Source organism: Triticum dicoccoides, unplaced genomic scaffold (assembly GCF_002162155.2).
Source record: "Triticum dicoccoides isolate Atlit2015 ecotype Zavitan unplaced genomic scaffold, WEW_v2.0 scaffold141194, whole genome shotgun sequence".
Lineage (NCBI taxonomy): Eukaryota > Viridiplantae > Streptophyta > Magnoliopsida > Poales > Poaceae > Triticum > Triticum dicoccoides.
The window spans coordinates 38,968-62,115 of record NW_021200172.1 but is presented as its reverse complement, the minus strand read 5'-3'; the positions used below and the strand labels follow the sequence as shown (position 1 = coordinate 62,115).

The window sequence follows — 23,148 nt, the reverse complement described above, 5'->3', positions numbered from 1 at the left end:
AGACGAAGGGGATCCGAGCGGAAGCTCACGGGGAGCCTGTAGAGGTGCAAACGTGGGCTCGGGGGAGGCTCATGGCGCCGAATCGATGGGGACTGCGGTGGTGCCCAAGGAGGAAGAAGAGGTCGGGGCGGCATTGCAGGGGTCCCCAGTTCCAGCTCGAGGTAGCATGCGGCGTAGCGTGCAGCGGCACTCTATGACATGACGGGGAGGCGCAGGGGTGAAGATGGCCGCGGGATCGACGGGGCGTCGGCGACGGTCGCATCGGGCGCTTCTCCAGTTCGACGCAGGGAGCTAAAGGAAGAGGGGGGATCTAGTAGGGGGTAAGTGAGTGAGAGGGGAGGAGTCCGAGGGGCCGTGTGGGTGGCGGACTTATCCTCCCACGGCGAAGCTGATGAGGTGGTCCGACGGGGACGAGCGGCGCTCGTGCCCTCGGTCGGCCACTGTAGCTATGTTGAAGCCAACACGATCGGTGGGCTGGGCCGACACAGTGCCACTTTTCTTTTTCTTAAACTATTTCTTTTTATTTTTATTTTTCTGTTTTCATTTATTTAATTCTGTTTTTTAATTATTTTAAATAGCAAATAGGTTTAGTAAAAGTAGGAACTTCGCCCATTATTTAAAGTGCAATTTTGGACAATGCCAGGAAAAGTTTGGGAGGCTTTTAAATTACTTTAGAATTCTTATAACTTTAAAAGCAATTAAAATATTGTTTTGCACCGTGTTTTAATTGTTTTAGGGTATTTAATTACTTTATATAAAATATTGGTTTCACCATGACAATTATTCAATGATTATTTGCCATTGCCTGAACTTTTTAGTTTTCTTATTTCTGAAATTCTTAATTCCTCTTACAATTTGAATTTGATTTGAAGTGGAATTTAAATAAGATATGAATCAACGTTGATCAAGACTAGTTAATCAAAGTAGCTTATGATGATCACTTTAGCTCCTTACATAGGGGTGTTACAATGGCATATAACTCGTGCGGATCCTCATCTAGGCATGCCAAGTGCTGGCAACACCGACGTGTGCCTTCGTCCATGATGTGTCCTCGGGCCTGGTAAGCTTGGTGTGGCGCCTCGTCAACATCGAGTTCGTCCGTCTAGCATGCCCGAGGCTGGCAACACCGACGCGTGCCTTCGTCCATGACGTGTGCCTGGCCTTGACAAACCTAGCGTGACAACTCATCAACACCGTCTTCTTCCCGGTGCACCACTACCTCGACAACACTGCTCCGAAGACTACCACGGCGCTTCCTTGCGCCTGCGGCGCCATGGCGACTAACTCAACATCGACCACCCCGAGTTGACATCGACCATGTCATCCCTGGCATGGCTACCTTAAACATGGATACACCATCCTACGCTCTCGGTTAGATTGACATCGGCACAAAGGGACGACTTGATGGAGCAATCTCATCGGTTTCACTCCAGCCACATCTTCTGCTATGCATCGATCGTTACGACTAGGGAGGGGGGATGGTGTCCATCGGCTTACCTTAGGATTCTTCTCCTGTCTCACCGTCTGCGTCGCTACCTTTGTGACTGTGGAGGGATGTTGAGTATTGTGATTATTAGAAAATATAGGATATATTAGGATTTGTTCTAACTTGTCTTATACTCCAAGTTGATCATGTACTCCTATAAATACGTCCACGGGGCTCAAGCGATACAACAATAGAACCCACCTCATTTTGTCAACCTTCCTCTCTATTCTTTCTACAATATATACCCAAAAAAGAAGTTTAGGACTCAATGTTTGTGGGTAAAATTTTCATGCACGGGAGGCTTTTGAAATGGGAATCCGGTTTCTAGGGGTCAACTCGGTCATAGGATAGTCTTGTTACGCCCTCCGTCTCTAAATATAAGACATTTTAGAGATTTCAATAAGGACTACGTACGGGTGTATATAGACGTATTTCATAGCGTAGATTCACACATTTTGCTCCATATGTATTCTTTATTGTAATCTCTAAAAAATCTTATATTTAGAAACGGAGGGAGTAGTTGAGACATGCGTATATACCTGAGAGTTGGTTAGATTTATTAAGAAATGAAAAAAAAATATTTATTATTAGTAACTATGGAAATAAAATTACCATCATAGCAAAAACCAGTAGATAAGCGAAAAAGAAGCAGTAAGTATCAATGCAGTAATCTTATTTCCATTGGTGTAAATACAATACTCGACGCTAGTAATGATATACATTATTAGAAGCATAGTAAATTATAAATGGAGTAGCCTCCAGTACAATACATTGTAAATGAAGCATCTTATTGATATAGTACATTATGACAAGTAGTACGATACAAGAAGAGTGCTAGAAACTGGAGTAGAGAGCAACTGTGATTTGCAATGAAAACAGAGCCTTCCAATTTACTTGCAACTGTGACAGGTAGAGGAAGTAAAGAAGAGGTACGACTGGGAGAGGGAGGAGGAGGAGGAGGAGGGGAAGGGATGAGGTCCAGTACAGCACTACTCAACCACCTTCCCTGTGTGATACAAGTATTTGCTTGATCCCTTTGGCTTAATTGCAGTTTATCCCTTTGGCTTGATCCTTTTGCAATGATATTCAAACTGCGTAAGATTGCAATTTCTCTCTCTTGCACTGGTAACACTATCACATATACTCCCTCTGTAAACAAATATAAGTGCGTCTAGATCACTAAAGCGGTGATGTAAACGCTCTTATATTTCTTTACAGAGGGAGTACTAGTTATGTATTTCCATTTCTTAAATGCTGCCATGTCCATTGGTGTGACTCCATTTCTCTGCTTTGACGTTGATGTTTGCCCAACAGAGACCCTCAATGTTGACCAAGGTGGAGTGCAGGACATTGAGGACATGATATGAACCGCCGTTCCAGACGCCCGCTTCAGGGAAGGAGCACTCCATCCCGCTGATAACAATGTTTTGAAAGAGGAGATGACGGATTTGGTGGAGGAGAGGAACTCCCTCAAGGACGAAAAGAGGAGCCCTGTGTACAGAAAAGTATGTGATGTTTTATCGAATCACCATCGCAGCAACCTTACTATGGCCTGACGTTCCCTTTTGTCGACGGTCTTGACTGTAACTCAAGTGCTTGTGATGTTGCATTCTGGCAGCTTGTGATGCTGCTTTGTCAAGTGCTTGTGTGGTGGTTTCGATTTGACCTAGAAGACCGCCGCTTCGCTCCTCCGGGTCTGCTTATTCCCGGGTCGCCGCTGGTCCCACGATGGAGGAAACGCTTGTCTTGTTTTTCTGTATTGAGCAAACGCTTGTCTTGTTTTTCTGTAGCATTCACCATGCATGTCTCGTGTGATCCTTGTGCAGGCCGTATAGCACTAATTGGACTGCGGTGGTCTGGTGACACCTTCCCTTGTCCATGGAGGATCCTCAATAGGCAAGAACATATGCCACTGCTGATCCGAAGCTCGTGCCAGGGGAAGGGATTCTGTCATTGCCTTCTATGTGGGTGGTGAGTGCAGGCTCTGCTCATCCTAGTTCAGCATTCACCATCAGTGGCCCTTACTCCCTCTCATGCCCATCCATATTTGCTTGCTTGCTTGCTGCAATTTATGTTCAGAGACGACTAAACTGCAGAAACCTGAAACTTTTAGTTCCTTCTTTCTTCAGAAAACTGAAAACTCTGCAACAGATTTATCTTCAGGTTGATACTAACGACACATACTAACTTGATAATGTTGGTGTCCTCAGGCGTAGACCACTGTGTGCCGCCTCTTCCATGGACGCAGCAGCTGCTCCGACCCCGCTGCCGACGCCATGGAGATCGTCAAGGTATCTCTCTTTGCTCTCTCTCTCTCTCTCATGTCCTGCGTGTCCCGGTCGTCAATTACCCGGAGATGTTGCTTGTTTTCACTAGTGTCCAACAATTTGTCTAGTATGAGATTTGACAAGCCAAGATGAGATCTTGTAGCGAAAATTCTTCTGCTGGTCACACAAGTGAGCCTATCTATGGCAATTTTGTCTTGTCTTGATAAGGTCCAACACTTAACTTTCATTGTGTGGAACTGGAACGAGCATTTTGCATTCCTAGGCTGGTGAATAAGTATGCATTGTTTTTAGGGGAAGATGTTGTCTTGTTAATTCCTGTAAATTCCCTTTGACACAAGAGAATTGTTGTGTGGCTTACTGCTGAGAAATCTAACATTCCTCTGATGCATTACATTGCCTCTGCACTAGACTGGTCTTTTTATGTCCACCCAGATTGCATTCCTCGGGAAGATACTCCTTTCGTCCATCAAACCTATCGGACATGATGGAAAATCTCCATCGCGCACGACACCGGTCATTTTCTCTTGCCAAGCGGTGCTGCAGAAGTTGACGCGGTTTGGGCTTGAAGATGCACACGATGGCGCCGTCGTCCTCGTGCTTTCTTCGCTGATGAAGATGCACTGGATGGCGTCGTTGTCCTCGGGCTCTCTCCGCTGATGAAGATGCACTGGATGGTGCAGTCGTCCTCGGGCTTTCTCCGCTGATAAAGATGCACTGGATGGCGGCGTCGTCCTTGAGCTTTCTCCATTGATGGGTTAGGTTTCAGAATTAAGCCATGTATGTAGTAGTTTGGCTCTATCATGTTGTAATGTTTGTGATGGAAGGACGCGAAGTACCTGTGCTTCCTGGGATGTGTAGTGGACTCGAGATGTTTTTTATCACCTCATCTGAGAAGTAGTTGATGACATAGATATTTAACTTTGTTTTGGTGAAGATGTATTGCACTGCGCTGTGTGTGCGCGCGCACATGCATGCGTGTTCCTATTTGATCATATCTGGTGGAAGTAACATCTTCATTGTGAAGGTTGGGATGTGAAATGATGTGCATCGTTATGGGAATTTTCTTTCTGGGTTAACTGCATCAAGAGTTAAGTTGATCATATTATTAATTGCATCAAGGAATTCCTGAGCTATTTGTCGGTGTTTTGTATGGTACAACAAGAAAATTTTCATTGTCCTAGGAGAGGAGAGTACCGAGTTTGTCGGTGTCAAGAATGACTGAGTGTTCTCTGGGTTTTTTCAATTATAATCTAACAAGTTATGAAAAAATGTTCAATGCAGGGACTTTGAAACTTGCCAACCTGGTAATTGGATTGGAGCCGGTGTTTTTATGCTAGGAATGCACTTGCAAACCTGGTGTCTTATCTTATGTGAGAAAATCAAATTGTGAACAGAAAAACCTTTTATGCTAGGAATGCACTTGCAAACCTGGTGTCTTATCTTACATGAGAAAATCAAATTGTGAACAGAAAAAACCCACCTGGCTATATAGAGAACGAGTCTTGTCTTAGATGAGCAAATTCCTTCAAACAGATAAAAATAAAGATATAGACACGAGCAAATTCCCTAAAAAAATAAAAACTGACACGAGCAAATGGGAAGAAGTTACTGCATACATAATAAAATCTTACAAATTGAGGGACACTAGGAAACTTGATACTAAATCATTTGAACGCATGGAAAGTGCCTGGCTACCTTTACGTGGCTGGCGTAATTTCTGAGAGCGCTGGGACTAAATCGTTTGTGCTGTACATATCATACCATACCATAGAGAGAGTCAGAGAGGGAATCCGTCGCGCGTATGCGTCAATCTGGCGACAAGGAAGGAAATTAAAGGAATAATTACTGCATGCAGCTAGCGTTTTCCACGGCTGGATGAATACACCTCTTTCCTTCCTTCCTTCAAGAGACCCTCCCTTGATTCCCTCGTCTTCCTCCTTGAAACTAGGCACCCATTAATTCTATCCTCTTCCCAAACCGACGCATGCTTCCTCCTCCTGGAAACCTTCAATCGACACCGCATTTAACTACCCCATGCATCCACGCGCCGCCTCCCTCCCTTCCTCCCCCGCTCCGCATGCGATCCAATCCACACGCCTCACGCGGATCACACTCCCATCCGATGCCTCCCCGCGTCCCCGGCTCAGTCATCTCATCGCTGCCCACGACCCCCCTCTCCTCTCCTCTCCTCTATAAATGGACGCCCCCTTGATCTCGACCAGCCCGGCCCCGCCCCGCCCCACACCTTCCTCCTCCTTCCCTCTCCTCAATCTCCACGTTGTAGATGGCGACGGTCGATCTAAGCAGCGTCATGTACATCCACCGGCAGCTCAGGGTTGTGCCATGCCCACGCCGATGTGTTGTCCGGCTAGCACCACGCTGCCGTGCAAGAGATGCGGAGCGAGTTAAGACCAGTCGACATGCCCGGCGCAGCTGTGCGTGGTGGCCCTTAGACCGATCATGGTTTGCCGGCCATGCATGTGCCTGCCGCCTAGCACTCGTTGATCCGCCTTATATGTAAGAGCATGCATGCTGTTTCTTGATCTAATATTTCTTCTTCTTTTTGATAGAAATCTTGCCACGCCAACTGATAGTTGTTTCTTGATCTAATCTTGTTTTCTTCTTCTTCATAGAAATCTTGCCACACCAACTGATGGCTTCTCTTTTGTGTCCGAACATGTTGTAGTGATGATGTTGATGTCTCTACTAGGCATCCAACACAAGATATGAACAGCAAGTCGTCGGACAAGCAGCAACGCTAAAAACCGTAAGCCTGGCAAGATCGATACACAGGTATGTCCTTGTCCTACGAGGCACGTGTTTGATTGAGAAAAGGTAGCACATCAACATTTGATCGATTCATCGTTTCGATGTTACTCATGTCTTTCTATGGCTTCATGTTTTGGTTTTAAAGCTGTAACAGTGAGGTCAACATTTCAAGCAGAAGCCATAGAAATGTTGCCCTTACTCCCTCTCACCTAGGGGGGGGGGTGCTAGGGCACGGATCCCATGTTGACGAGCAGTGGACCCACGTCCCAGCCATGAAGCGTGACCAGCTACCGGGGATCAGAGGGAGGAAGGAGAAAGGGTGGTACGGAGAGCGGGTTGGCGGAGCTCTCCCGTTGGGGTTTGTCAGCAGCAGGCGGGGAGGCCGGAACCAGCCGTCGCCCATATGGGCTGGCGTAAGTTACGGCCAGCGTTTCCAACATCCTCCTCCCCGGCTTTTCATTGCCTCCCCCGAGTTGGCTTGCTCAGCGTCAGTTCATTCAGGCCATCTGTGTTGATTTTGTTCCTGCCATGGAGGTCGGCACATTTATATTCGCAAGGGACTTTCGGTCTTCTGAGGTACTGTGTTATGGCAAAATTTTGCATATATATTAGATTTGTTTTGTTTTTCAGATTATGGTGTGAAATCGAGCTTAGTTATGGGGATCTGAAGCTCCATTGGGTAAGAAGAAGATTAGCAATAAGGACAGAGTTACAGAGTGTGTGCTTTGTTTTATGTATGTATGTACCATCGCTGCGGTAATTCCACGTCCTGCCTGCTACCCCCATTTTTGGGTAGTTTCAAGATCCCAATATGAAACCCAAAAAAGGGATTTTAGGATTGTGATCCTTGTACTTCTGAATGTGTCATGTGTGCTTATGGTCTTTGTCCCAGCTTAGGCAAGCGTGCTTATGCTGGAACTGCTAAATCCCAATTATCATGCATGTTTTAATTCCATTTGTTATGATGGGGCAGTCAGGTCATTCCATCAAGACCTGATGGATGAAAGTTTACTTCACTGTCCGTCATATATATGTGTAGGATTTCTGCGGTCAGTACAGATGTGTGTAGCAGCCCATTACTTTTTTTATTCTCAGCAATGGTGGGGTTTGTGTTTTCGCGGCAGTGCGACGAGTAGTGGAAAGATTTTTCAAGAGTACTTTTTATAGTTTTTCGCACTTCTTATTTTTTTCGTAAACCCGGAACAGCCACTATCTATTTTTCTTACTGAATTATTTGACACTTGCAGTCCAGGATTCAGAAACTCGACATTCTTTTGTTTCCATGTGTGCATTTTTTTTGGTTTCGGTCAGTGTTATTTGAAATCTCACTCGCACCCCAGCATATGAGTTTATTGTTTCTTTTTCATCTTTTTTGGCAGCAGCAGGGTTGTGGATTCTATGGGGCAGATGTCGTCATGTGGATGCTACGTACGCATATGATCATGATGATGGTTCGTCAAACAGCGAGAGTTGTATGGAAAGCACTACATCCACTGATGAACAATTTTTTTGTTCCCTCGCGGTGTCTCCTTTTTGTTTTATCTCTCAGATGTATTGCTTCAGTCACTATTCAGTGTTCTTTCTTCACTACTCATTAATTTTCTCATTCATATTTCTACATTATTCCTCTTTCAGTCATATTGAGTGTGTTGTACTTTCATTCTATTTAATTTTCATTTTTCTCTGTTTTAGTATTTCTTAGCCTATGTATCAGTCTTATTTTCATCTTTAGTCTTCATTTTCCCTTTAGATATCTTAATTTAGTCATTAATACCATAATTCGTCATTTATCGTCATATATTAATGGCAGTGTATTATCATTGTTCAGATTGAGTATCTTTAGTTTGTTTATCACACTCATTTTCATGTTCTTATTATAGTTCATTTTATCTTTAATTTATTTCATTCAATTTTCAGTCATTCTGTATGAGCATGTGGGTTTAGTTCTTATTATAAGTTCATCTTTTCTGTTTTGTATCAGTTATCAGTCATGTTTCTTTAAATAGGGAGGGAGTGACATGATTTACATACTTCTTCAGTCATGTTCCTCATAGGTCTTTGTCATTTAGTATTTGGTTAGTGTTTTTATGTTTTTATCCTCATTCTTCCATTTTTTTTAGTTTTTGCAATTCCATGAGTATCTCATTCTTTTTTCTGTTTTCTCTGGTTCACATTTACATCTGTTCACTCTTTATTTTCTCATTCTTTTGTTCAGTCTCTCTTTCTCGGTCTCTTAGGTTCCTACTTTCAATCTTCTTCATTTCTTCTTAGCTAGTCTCTCTTTAGTTTTCTCAATCTTATTTAATACTCCCTCCATCCGGAAATACTTGCCAGAGAAATGCATAAAAATGAATGTATCTATAACATACATCCATTCCTCCGACAAGTGGGACGGACGGAGGAGACTAGCAACAAAAGGTAAACCATTTGAAGCTTATTTTCGGCTCTTTATCATCTTATTAACTGTGAGCTGTTAGTTTTTGTGTTTTTATTTTTCTTGTCACTAAAATTTGTGGAGCTACCCTCTCTGTTCCTCTTTCTCCCCACGATGATTATTAGACATTTTTCAGCCAAGATTTGCTCTGTGTTTTTGTAAATACAAAAGTTTTTTTACATGATATCACTTTGTAAAATATCTGCTCAGTATTGATTTGTTTTTTACCTTTTTCAGAAAAGAACAAGTTACTAACACGTCTTCACGAAAGAATAAGAAGTATCAATTCTTTAGGGAAAAGAACAAGGTGCCCTCACTTTAGTTAATTTTTGTGTAATTGCGCATCTTGATGTTGCTGGTGGACATTAGGTAAGTTAGGATGTTTATTTTCTGTCCTCTAATGAGTAACATAATTGTACATAATCATTATTAGTAATCAGTTTTTAGTATTATGTCTGTAACTATGTTTGACATTTTCATCATTCAATATTTTTTTCTCCAATCTGCATTTCATGTTTGTATTCTCATTCTGTCTTGTTCCTATGCTCAATAGCATCAGGCATTTCTCAATCTGTATCGTACTCATTTTTTAGTTTGCTTTCATGGATGATGTTGGGGGCCAAGAGGGGTGGGAGGCAGGGGTGTTGTTGGGTCTGAGTGGGAGGCATCGCGTATCTCTTTTCTCTTTTTTTAATAACCGCGCGACATATATGCTCATGGAAGGGATTTTGTCAGGGTCCAAAAAAGGATCCGGTTGCATAAATAAAAAGATTATTAGTAAGTACTAGTATTTTTTTTCCAAAGGATAAGCAGGCTCTGGTTGCATAAATAAAACGATTATTAGTAAGTGTAATATTTTGATCCCAACCATGGTCTTCTCTTGTGCATTACAAATTTGATAAGGAGGCTTGGTCCTACAAGATGGAAGGCTATATTACAATTTTAACAACTTTATGAACTGACCCAGCTAGGCCTTGTTTCTTGAAGATTTCCTACCTACCGAACAGGATCACGCTACACATCTTTGTCTGAACTCCTTAAATGTTTAATCAATCATGTGTCTGTTGATCCTCATATTATTATTTTTTGTTGCTGTTTGCAGCTGACCTTGCAAACTAATGTATACATATAGTGCCCTTTTTATTATTATGAAAACTAAACAGTGGGCGTTTTCTACTGCGTAGAGCAACTCCAGCTTTCTGGCTGGGTTGCTTTTGGGACAAAAAATTGATTTTTTTTCTTGAACAAGTTTATAAATCTTACATACTAAAGGTTGTTCTCTTTGTAGTGCAGACCTAGATGAAGTTGACATAATCGCATTCTCAAACGTGAAAGTCGCATGCAGACTACAGCCGGAAAACTCCGGAGGTAAATTCTGAAACCTGAAAGTTACATGCATACTACACCGAGAAAACTCCGGAGGTAAATTCTGAAACCTGAAGGTTTCACGTAGACTACAACAAGAAAACTCTAGAGGTAAGTTCTGAAATCCAAAGGTTGCATGCAGACTGCAACCAAAAAACTCATGTAAGTAAATTCTGAAACGTGCAAGTTGGCTGCGGACTACACCAGAAAACTCATGAGATAAATTTCATAAGAAAAAGAAGTAACTCCCAAACCACCAGTACATCATGGATATAAAATCAAGAGGTCAGCCAGGAAACAATTTGCACACACGCACTGCTAGCAAACCGGCCGAGCAGTGTTTGGAACGAATTACAGTTACTCTGACCTAAGTTCTGCCCCAAAGAAAGTAAAGTAGTGTAAGTACATTGCAGTATGGAAGTATGAACAAATGTTTGTGTATGTACAATACGATACATACAAATGCGTAAAGGATGGTTTGCCCTTGCGGGCGTATATAACCTTATTTCTTACTGAAAATTAATAGTAAAACCGAGACAACAAAAATAGTCTGAATGTGTTGAAGTAGCCTAACTCTTTATAGACCATTTAGTTGTAATGAGCGATTTTTAGCCTGGTTGATTAATGGTGTTTTTAGTCAAGAGTTGTGTTGTCCGTCTACTAATGATCATGTTGATCTCATACCGCGTTCATGTCACCGCTCTAACACTTTCTCTAAAAAGTTTGTAGCCAGAAGTATATTTGGCCTTGATAAAATCCCTACCTTTTTGGTGGCAGTTGGTGCTTTGGGTTTGAGATTGAATTATTTTTTGTCCATTTGATGATTACATAAGAGAATAAGCAGGCTTGTTGGAGAAAAAAATGATGTCATCACATATATAGTTCTTGGTTTCATCTTGTGCTTGTTTTCTGAATCATTTTAAGAGTGCGGTTAGTTTATGCTCATCTTTTTTACCATATTTTCAGTTGAGTGTCCTTGTTCATCTTTATGTGCAAAACATAAATATTGATTCTCACTAGTTTTTTTTCACTTTTGGTATCATTGACATAAGCCAAATGATGAGAAAAACAAGAAGTGGATGTATATGTTATTTTTCACCTGTAATTTTATTTGTTTTTTCACACGCCCTTAAGGGTGACAACACTATCATGATGCAACCACGCTAGTTTTTTGTACAAGGTTCAAGTAGATAGCAGTTCTGCTACAAGCACTAGTTAGATGATAGAAAACATACCGGTTAATCAAATCCTAGTGCTCATAATCACCAAATTTGAGAACATGATTTATAGAATAGAACCCTCAGCATCGCCTATGGGTGCTTTAAGTATACTGTTTTTTTAGCATGATAGCGTAAAAAGCCGATTTTCTTGATGTGGGACTTTTTGAATTGAAGTTTGCGATACCTTGAGCCTAAAATGGAAAATTCTTCCATTGTTGGTTGCGACTGTCTAGGGCATTGTTGACTTTTTTTTATTTCTAGTTGATCCGATCCCTCTATCCTTGTTGCTAGCATGCACTTCTATTTGATTCTTGTACATGCTATTCAACATGAAACCAGTGTGGATTATTTCTTTCCACTTACTTAAAACTGTGTTGCGTCTAGATGGTGATAACCAAATATTTTAAAAAGAATCAGAATTTTGCATGACCTTCTTTTTGTATGTTCATCTTCTATCAGCCATTAGAACCTCATTTCTTGTGATTAAAAAATAATGGCCATATTGAACTCGTATTGTTGAACTCATATTGTGTTCTCGTCGGCGCTCCTACACTTGCTCTAAATAGCCTGTAGTTGTAAAGCTTGCTTGATTAATGGTATTTTAAGCCAAGAGTTGTCTTGTCCATTTTTTAATTAGTCATATTGATCTCATATTCTTTTCATGTCAGTGCTCTAACACTTGCTCTAAATAGCTTGTAGCCGTGAAGTCTATTTGGCTTTAATAATATCCCTATCTTTCTGGTGGCAATTGGTGCTTTGGGTTTTACATTTTTTTCCTTTGATGTCCACATAGGAGAGTAAGAATGCTTGTTGGATGGCTAATAGGAGGCATGACTTCTTTTGTTTGTTGAGCTTCTACTCGCCATTATAATTCTAGCTTTTGGAGTTGATGAAATTCCGTTATGTTGCAGTTCCGGAGTGGCATGTGTCCTTTATTGTGTGGATGGGGATTGAGGTACATCGTCAGTTACGTCTGTTGGATTATCCTTTTAATTTCATTATTTTTCATTTTCAAAACATTGTGGATGGGGTTTGTAATAATGCATGAGAATGATTTTTATTGCTGGAATCCCGTCTCGGTTTTACACTATTTTTTAGTTTGGTTACTTGTCGCTAGCACCACCGTGGTCGTTGTGGGGTCCTTCGTGTTCGGCATTTCGGTATGTAAATTGACCTATTCAAAGGGAATATGAGAATTCTTCCATTTATATATGTATCAAGTGTTGTGTTATTATTGTAGAACATTAAATATTTATTGTTTTTTAAGGGTAAATATTTATTGGTGGAGAACTTAAGATCGATCCTCTTTTTCTAGACAACAAGCACGCGGTATGATTTGAGAGAGAGACAGAGAGAGAGAGAGAGAGAGAGAGATAACATCAATGTCTAGGTCTTTGGTTTGTCAAGTATGTTTTTTTCCTTATATTATCTTGTATTTGGATCTGCTACACGTGTCTTTGCAATAGTGATTGGAAAGCAAAAGACCGGGTTGAATTCATTCACACTATCATTCACATGTTTATGAGGTCATTTGAATCTTATTGAATGTTACCACAGTTTCTGGGGGGTCATCAAAATTTCCGGTAACTGGTAGGTTACCAGAAATTCTGAGCAGAAAGAAATAATCTTGAAATGTATGACATAGATAATGTTAAATAAATGGTTAATGATTTAAGTTTGTCGGAACAAAAGTAATCAATCTTTCCTATCTCGTGTCATATGCAAAATTTGTGCCGTTGTTTGCATCAGCTAGCAGTAAAAAAAAGTTTCTTTTGTTAAAAATACTCACAAATAAGATGGCGCATATGCTCTCTGTGGTTAGAGGGAATGCCAACGAATCATCCTTCTGTAGCCTGAGCAGCACGTCCAGCAGGTCCTCGTCGTGGGTGCTTGAGGCGCCATCACCAGCAGCTCGCGCGGCCTTGCGCTCCTCGATCACGTTGACGATGATGCATTGCATGTGGCTGTAGCTCCTCTTCATGCGCCGTGCGCCGAAGCTGAGCCACCGCGCCAACCGCAACAACGGGAAGAGGTCGACGAGGCAGAAGCCGCCTAGCAGGGTGAGCACCACGTCTAACTCGCGGATGTACTCGTCCTGCAGCGTGAACCTGCCGCCGAACACCGCCCGCGGCATGACGTTGTTGCTGACCTCCATCATCTTCTCACTGATGTTGATGCTGTCGCCGGCCGCCGCAGCAGTGGCGATGTCGGCCAGGAGGTTGCCAACCTCCTCTGGCCGGATGCTCTCCATGCGCCTGACCTGCATGGAGCTGAGCAGCTCCACAATGCAGACCTTGCGCATCTGGCGCCAGTGGTCGCCGTAGGGGGCGAAGATGATGCCCCTGCCGCCACAGCCGGCGATGTCCTGCATCGGCGTGCCTGGCCTGGTGGCGAACGCGAGATCGTTGGTCTTCATCACCTGCGCCACCGCCTCGGCGCTGGAGACCACCACGGCGTCGACCTCGCCTAGCTTCAGGTGCATCATTGGCCCATATCGGCGACACAACTGCGTGATTTGCCGGTGTGGGACGAGGCTAACCACGTGGTGGAGGCTGCCGATTATCGGGAGTGTCCATGGCCCTGGCGGCAGCTGGTGCTTGTGTGGTTTGTTCTTGCCGCCGGCGCCGGCGAGCTTGAGAAGCCAAAGGGCAATCGGCGTGCCTAGTGCAATGAAACACAAGCTGAACCACCCCTCCATGGCAGGCAGCTTTGCAAGTGCAGTGGTAGTGGTACTGATAACTTACATTTCTGGACTCTGCAGGTATATATAAATGTAAAAATTAAGTGAGTATACAGTATGAAAGTTTGGGCCGTTTTCTCTTGTCTGGCTACGAATATTGCAAATTGGTCTCAGCGATGGGGTTAGTACAAAAGGCATTACACGCAGAACCAATAGCGGAACCTGGATGCTCCTACATATTCTATGAAGATCTTTATCGGTCAAACCGCATAACAACATACGTTGTTCCCTTTGAAATCGGTATGTTACTTGCCCGAGATTCGATCGTCGGTATCTCAATACCTAGTTCAATCTCGTTACCGGAAAGTCTCTTTACTCGTTCCGTAATACATCATCCCGCAACTAACTCATTAGTTACAATGGTTGCAAGGCTTATAGTGATGTGCATTACCGAGATGGCCCAGAGATACCTCTCCGACAATCGGAGTGACAAAACCTAGTCTCGAAATACACCAACCCAACAAGTACAAGAGCACCTTTATAATCACCCAGATACGTTGTGACGTTTGGTAGCACACAAAGTGTTCCTCCGGTAAAAGGGAGTTGCATAATCTCATAGTTATAGGAACATGTATAAGTCATGAAGAAAGCAATAGCAGAATACTAAAACAATCAAGTGCTAAGCTAACGGAATGGGTCAAGTCAAACACATCATTCTCCTAATGATGTGATCCCGTTAATCAAATAACAACTCATGTATATGGTTAGGAAACATAACCATCTTTGATCAATGAGCTAGTCAAGTAGAGGTATACTAGTGACTCTCCTATTCAAAATTATAATATGCCAGGGTGTTTGGAAGCAAACACAAATTGACAAATTATCATGAATGTGGTATCGATAAAATTCAGTTTGTAAGAACCTTTTGAAAATCCAAATTTTGATGCTCCATGTTATTTTATAGGGAACAAACTGCCTAAGATTTTGGGACAAAAATTAGATCAAAGAGCGGTGCAGATACAGGCTATAGAGAGAGATGGGGTGCAGAAGCAAGGCTACTATGTGAATATAGTGTACATGTTAGACTGAGAAAATATTTTTCAAAATAGTCACTTACCAAACCACCATCTAATGTTGACAACAAGTAAGCATCTGCACCACCTATCTCAATGCCTTCATGCATTTATCTATTTGTAAGGACAAAACATGGATTGGATCATATGTCTTGCAAAGTGACATTCTAGCAAATCTGCAATCAGTATATACATATAAGTAAGAAATCAATGAAATTAACACTTATAAAATAGAGGAATAATGGTAGACAGATAGGAACACATTTTAACATCTCGTACAAGCCTGTTGATTTATAAAGGATGATTAGTCGAGTATGTGTTGTTCTAAACAATTATATTGTGTAGAGTGACATTTTTTTACAGAAGAAATGGACAATATACGCCCGCCTACTCCTCCCTGGGGATCTACCGGGCCCACCAGATGCTCTTGCGCTGGCTGGTAAGCACGTACCTGCTCTCACTGATCATCCACACACTCTTCCTCTGCACCCATATCATCGACACGAGCATGTTGCGTTGAGTGTTATCTTTCTTCGGTTTGATCTCCTGCACAGGGAAAGAATACCACAACTGATCAGTGTACACCAGGCCAGCATTCTAATAACAAAATGAAATGTGTTTTGACAAAAAGGAACTTATCCAACAACTCCAGTGCATGCTGGCATACATACCCTGAGCTTTTGGAGTCATGCTTATATGAAGCCACCTCCCTCCTCCGTCCCCAATTTTGCCATGAGGCCAATGATTAATCAAGCCGCCTCACTGTAATCAGAAGAAGTACTTTCAGTTGCAAGAGAAGAAGTATCTACAGCATAGGAAAGGAAGAAATCAAACTTTATCAAAATAATAACATGGAAGGCGACAAACAAAAGATATGGTTAAAAGCCAAATATGTCCAAGTAGGCAGCTGTGTCCTCTATGAAAAAACAAGTCAGACCTGGATATGTCCAATTTTAATATATCTCAGAGCCAAACAAACAAAATAAAACATCCATTTTTCCTTGTTACTGTCAACGCTGCATATTCGTACATTCTCCACTATCATGTAGGATCACTAATACGTAACACATGAGAGATGATGATCCTCGAATCCGATCTGATCACCAACTGTAAAAATAAATGAGCAGATAAGCATCGCAATCATGCAATAATCCATCAAACTTTAATTAGTACTCCCTCTGTTCCTAAATATAAGTCTTTGTAGAGATTTCACTATAAACCACATACGGATGTATATAGATGCATTTTAGAGTGCGGGTTCACTCATTTTGCTCCGTATGTAGTCCATAGTGGAATCTCTACAAAGACTTATATTTAGGAACGGAGGGAGTACGTAGGAGACATGTGGTCACCACAATCTGAGCATATACATGCGCGGATAAGTTATAAAAAGTATCTTGTTATGTTAAATCAAGGAAACCAGAAAGAAACATTTCTGGATGAGGTAATCAAGAATAGTTGAATGATGCAACATGGTGCCCAACTGCGTGTTTACATGGGAAAAATGAATAGATGGAAATGTATTCAGAATACAATAAGTTCGAGCCTGTGTATTAAAAGGGAACTCATATGCTCCTCATGAGCGTTGCTAGAGAATGTTTCAATGGATTTATGAAGAACTTTATCGTTTCTAAAAAAATACAAGCTTAGTTTGGAAAAACAAATATCAAAATTACCATTTAAAAGAATGCATATATATATATATATACACGCCCACCGCCTCCGGTGCCATGCGTGTTTTTCCAAACTAAGCTTGTATACATGTAAAAAAATGAACATATGCATTCTTTTAAATGGTAATTTTGATATATGTTTTCAAACTAAGCTTGTATTTTTTTCGAAAAGGGGGGACTCCCCGGCCTCTGCATCAGAACGATGCATACGAACAACTTTATAAATAAGCAAATAGGTTCAACAAGGTCTTAAGGTCTGTAATGAAAGTAAAGAAAAGCTCACAAAGAGCCATAGAAAAATTACGACACTAGCCAAAAGACGCCACAACCGGCTGGCAAAAGAAAGATAGGTAAACTAATTGCCTATCCTATTACATGACCGCCATCCAAACCGGTTGAAAATATCCCGCGCTACCATCTCCCACCGGATAGATCCAGTAACCAAATGCTCTCCGGCCTCCGTCGGAGTGAGTAGCGACCACATACGGATCAATGCAGTGGCTCGGAAGATAACCTGCAAAAAATGAATATTTATTGTTCTGTTAAAAACCAAATCGTTTCTGCAGTTTCAGACTGCCCATAATAAAGTACATACTCCTACGCGGATGTGTCTCGCTGTTTCGGACTCTATCCCGTTAAGCCACGTTCCAAATAACGTGCTGATAGAACTCGGAGGAGTAATATTATAGGCAATGTGGACCGTCCATCATAGAACCTTGGCCAACGGGCAATCAAGAAAAAGGTGTTTGATGGTTTCATCCTGATCACAGAAACTACACCTAGTAGGTCATGTCCAATTTTGCTTTACCAAATTGTCCTTGGTTAAATAACTCTTTTATGTACAAACCACATAAACACTTTAATTTTCAGAGGAACTTTGACTGCCCAAGCATATTTGGAACTAGGAAGAGAGCTTGAATTAATAACATCAAGATACATTGATTTAACTGTAAACTCTCCAGACCTAGTAAGCCAAATGTGGTGAAGTTTGGACATTTTAGGAGCTGTCTGCAAAAAACAATCAGGCATGTGAGCAAGTTTGATGTTCTGCATTGTTCGGAGGTCATTTTGTCTATTTTGACATGGCTCATCGAATGTCCAAACTTCACCAAATTTAGCACGGGCATTACGAACTCAAGCATCTTGCACAAAAGAATTCGGAAGCTATGTGGTGAAGCTTCTTGCAATATTGTTCTGGTTTATAGCACTATGTGTCTGGTTTGGTTTGTGATTGCATCTTCCTTCAAAAAGCATACAAGTTGTTTTTTCCGCCGGACATATCTTTTAATACTAAAACATACATGCTCTTTTTCTTGCGGCTATGTGGCGAAGCTTCCGGCAGATAAGGTTTCTCTTTTCTGGCTGCTAGCTGAGTATGAAAGATTGCAAATTGGTCTCCCTGGGTTAGTGCAAAAGTCATTAGAAGTATCGAACTCCACTTTCTCCATTTCAAAGTAATTGAAGTTATTGTGTTTTCCCTTGTTAAATTTCTCTGTAGAAAAATTCATGAGCTAATACATACAACACGACCAAAGTACATTTGATGATGATAGTAAAGTATGCCTGATAGCAAACCTAGGAATTTATATTATTTAGAGCGAAGAAAGAGGTCTAGTACTGTACACTATTTTTGTCATCAGCAATCTAGCCGCCAATAATTTAAATTTTGTCATACTATCTCTAAATTTTGTCATCAACAATCTAGCCGCCACCAATTTAGTTCTCTACACCAATAAATCTCGACTTGTATATAGTTGCATACACTAGGAAGTTCATGAGTCAGCAGGTCCAGAGTTTTAACAGAACTTGTAGGTGGTCACATAAATATACCGGGTCTCACTCCAAGCTGCACTTGCGAACAGCTTGTAGCCTTCCATGGAGGGCTGGTTAAGTTTGTGTTTCATAGCTCTATGCACGCTTGTGGCCCTCTGGTTTCGCATGCTCTCTGGGGGCAAGAGAAAGACACAGCTGCCTCCTGGGCCATGGACTCTTCCCTTCATCGGAAGCCTCCACAACGTCGCCAGCGTGCTCCCGCACCGCAAGATGATGGAGATGTCTCGCCGGCATGGGCCGCTGATGCACCTTATGCTCGGCGAGGTCCCAACGGTGATCGTCTCCAGCGCCGAGGCGGCGGCGCTGGTGATGAAGACCAATGACCTTGCCTTTGCTGGCCGGCCTCGCAGCGCGACGCTGGACATCTTCGGCTGCGGCGGGAGGGGCATCGTCTTCGCCCCCTACGGTGACCCATGGCGCCAGATGCGCAAGGTCTGCACCATGGAGCTCCTCAGCTCCAAGCAGGTGAGGCGTATGGACGGTATCAGGCCAGACCAGGTGGGCAGCCTTCTCCATTATGTCGCAGACGCGGCATCCATGGGTGCCGTCGTCAACGTCGGCGAGAAGGTGATGGCGCTCAGCAACGACGTGGTGTCGCGGGCGGTGTTTGGCGGCAAGTTCCCGCAGCAGGAGGAGTACCTCTGGGAGCTGGATGAGGCGTTCGTGCTGCTAGGTGGTTTCTGCCTCGTCGACCTCTTCCCGTCATCGCGGCTGGTGCGGTGGCTGTGCAAGGGAGAGCGCCACATGAGGAGGAGCTATGGCCACATCCAACGTATCAACGCCGACGTCATCGAGGGGCATAAGGCAACGCGAGCTGCCACACAGGACGGTGCCTCCAGCACCGACGATGATGACTTGCTGGACGTGCTACTCAGGCTCCAGGAGAAGGACGCATTCACATTCCCTATGACCACGGAGAGTATAGGTGCCGTCTTATTTGTGAGTAATTTTCTTTATGCTTCTTATTAATCTACCGATGTGATATCATATCTGCAAAGTTTTAATGCAAAAAAAGCTAGCTTCATCATTTCATAAATCTGTTAGTCTCAACTTGTTTCATAGATTTATAAACGTAAATTGTTGTGTCTGAAATTGATTATTTGTTGCGTACTACTACATATGCAGAAACAATATATAAACATGCATACCACAACAATATTTTTCAGGACATATTTGCAGGTGCCACACAGACCACGGGAGTTGCCTTGGAGTGGGCAATGTCTGAGCTCGTCCGTCATCCCGAAGCCATGGCCAAAGCACAGATTGAGATCCGAGAGGTGCTAGGTCAAGGTCGAGCTGTGATTACTAATAGTGACCTCGCTGGACTCCATTACATGTGGATGATCATTTAGGAGGTTCTTAGACTGCATTCACCAGGTCCTTTGATCCCCCGTAGGGCCAGGGAAGACCGTAAAGTTATGGGTTTTGACATGCTTGAAGGCACCAATGTATACATTAATGCGTTTGCAGTTTCGAGGGATCCAAATTGTTGGGAAAGTCCTGAAGAGTTTAAGCCTAAAACGTTTGAGAACAATAACATGGATTACCATGGGACATACTTTGAATTCACCCCATTCGACTGGGTGTTGGTCGGAGGCAGTGCCCTGGGATACTATTCGGCACGTCAACTATGGAGATCGCCTTGGCAAATCTTCTCTACCACTTCGACTGGGTGCTTCCTGGCAAGGCAAACCCGGAATTTTTGGACATGACCGAGAAATATGGGATCATCGTAGGAAGAAAATATGACCTACAATTGATACCTATTTCCCATGGAGGTTTCCATGCCACATAGACATAGATGGACGTGCATTGCCACGTAGATATGTCTGTACTTTTGTTGATGTATACCAATATGTATCATTGCACCAATAAGAATAAAAGAACCTCGTTGAACTTGCAATATATTATGGTGGATGACACAAACTATTGATTGTACCAAAACACAAAGTTTGCACTTTTTAAATTGCCCCTGGTGAGGATGGGTTAGTTACTGTATTGATGCATGTTGTATGGACCAAATTTCAAACTAATTTCATGGTCTGATATCCTCCGTGTAAAATGCAAAGACTGACCTATAATTTCTTCTTATTTGTTTCTTTTGGGTCCTTTTGGAAGATGTACTGCTAGGTTTATCAAATTAGATCCGGTTCCTTTGGACTGACTTTGCTAACAGTAATGGCCTCGCCCAAGCATTCATGGGTGCGTCAAACGTGCAAGCAGCACTAGGTTACTGACTTGGCATGCTGTAGGCCAAATGTAGCTTGATGTTTTTCTACTCTCTGAGCTTTTGCACTGTTCACATCTGGTTTAGTCTATTGACCAACATTTTCTCATAAAATAAACTGTTTTTTTGTTATGAATCAAAAGGAAATGTGCGCCCTACTCATAAGATTTCACAGAAAAACAATTATCTCAGTCACTCATTTTCTGAAAGGACTACGGTAATTGCATAGACCCAGCACTTGTTTTCTCTCTCTCTCTCTCTCTCTCTCTCATGTCTTGTTTAATTGCCCACCAAGCTGATAGTGCTGCTTAATGCATCATGGGCAGACCACTAACAGACACTATGCTACCACTTATCATATTTTAATTCTATCTTTCTTTGTTTAGATCTATGGAAGAATGTGATTGCTAGGTTCGGTTGGTGGACATGGAACAAGATATCTATGGCCCTAACCCAAAGAAGGCGCATTCAAATATTTATGCTCTTCTTGTGTCAAAGCGCACCTATATTTCTCAACAAATTTATTATATCTTTTAGTTGCCACCGCAAATGACTATATGAATGGTGACTGCGGTGTCAATCTTAATACTATACTATTGAGTGGTGACTGCCTTGTGATGTTTTCATCCGTATATCTAAATAAAACATTATAGTTGAATGTGACTCCGCCGGCTTCTAACAAAGCAACAAACATGAATGCATTAGCACAATTATTGAGCAGATTGTCTTGAACTCGCATGCATCCCACCAGCATTCGTCCGGCTGCTAACATGCGCCATGCATGCATCTAATGTGTGTCACACCCACGAAGTACGTGCAAGATATACCTGATTACTATATGCATTGTCACGCCCATGATTGGTCTGTGCCTTTCTGTAATCTAGCCATGCAATGTTTTGGTTGGAGCGGCTGCTGTGAAACATCTATGCAATCTAGGCAGCATTGTCTTTGGCCTAGTATCAATCATACGAAGATAACACTAAAACTTGTTACAAGAAAGCACTGTCGTACTCGAACTATGACGTAAAACCTACATATTCCATTAAACTAACAAATCAGGCAAAACATCGATTACTAACTGAACTACAAGACCTGAAAATAGCAAAAGAAAGGTACCTTTTAGTTATGAATGCTAGCTACCAGGAATTTGTTGTTTTAATTGATTTTTAATTTTGTCACATACTCTACCAGGTTTACAAGAATATATATGATGTTTTTGATATTGAGCCGACGTTAGAAGTCAGTTTGACGCCTAGTTTTGCCTCCTACGTACATGCATAATGTTTGGTCATAGATATTTTTATTTAGGGCTAGTTTGGTTACTACCCTGGACACCATGCCTGAAGAATATTGCTGCCTGTACTCTGCCTGGGAATTTGCTCTTTCGTGCCTGGTCAGGCAAGCTAGGCAGAGATGTGTTTGGTTCCTACCTGGACTGATGTACTCGTACTAAGGAATAAATGTCCACACAAAAACTAAAGAGAGTCCTACTGGTTGGCACAAGTCCCTATACTAGTATTAGAGGCCAGGCAGCTATTAGCCGGTGCGCAGGACCAGGAATTCAGAAGCCTGGTAGACTAATAGCTGGTCATGTTTGGTTATCCAGGCCCGTCCACTACGATCTTTTCCAGGAACTAAACAAACACCGCCCAGGAAGATCACATGCGTGCTCCAGGCCAGGCTTGAAACAACGAGGATGCAAACAAAACTGATCCTTAGAGCTTTCTAGGGCCACAACACAGAGTCTTTTCCTATTCTTTTGCCTCACATCCTCACCATGGGTTCGAGTGTAGGCTGCATGGTAGTTGTCCTTTATTTCTCTTCTTTTTCCCCGCTTAGACCCGTGGCCATCTGAATAGGAGTTAGCTCACCCTCGCGAGGCCAAATTTAGATTCATGGCGCAATGTGATTGCTAGCTTCGTTTGGCGCAGATGGAGGATTATCCTCTCAACTTAAAGGAGGCCCTTACAAATACTTTATGTTCCTCTTGTGTCTGAATGCAACTACATTTCCAAGGTAGCAACACATTAAATTACTCACATACAATTAATTAGCATGGTACAAAGTGTGCGGGCACGCAGGGAGGTGAGACGTGTCTAT

At 42.4% G+C, this 23,148-nt stretch overlaps 2 protein-coding genes and 1 pseudogene across 2 annotated transcripts; 2 read left to right on the top strand and 1 right to left on the bottom strand.

The window, feature by feature from the left end:
- Positions 1–2,881: 2,881 nt before the first annotated feature.
- On the top strand, positions 2,882–4,518 carry LOC119343805. The gene is made up of 4 exons (XM_037614570.1): positions 2,882–2,991; positions 3,105–3,457; positions 3,697–3,777; positions 4,207–4,518. The coding sequence occupies exons 1-4, from the start codon at positions 2,926–2,928 to the stop codon at positions 4,322–4,324; spliced, it is 618 nt and encodes a 205-aa protein (XP_037470467.1). The 5' UTR covers positions 2,882–2,925; the 3' UTR covers positions 4,325–4,518.
- An 8,749-nt stretch (positions 4,519–13,267) lies between these two features.
- On the bottom strand, positions 13,268–14,260 carry LOC119343804 (5-epiaristolochene 1,3-dihydroxylase-like). Its single transcript, XM_037614569.1, has one exon. It carries the CDS (start codon positions 14,258–14,260, stop codon positions 13,268–13,270), a length of 993 nt encoding a protein of 330 aa, XP_037470466.1.
- A 4,603-nt stretch (positions 14,261–18,863) lies between these two features.
- On the top strand, positions 18,864–20,651 carry LOC119343803 (annotated as a pseudogene).
- Positions 20,652–23,148: the final 2,497 nt, after the last annotated feature.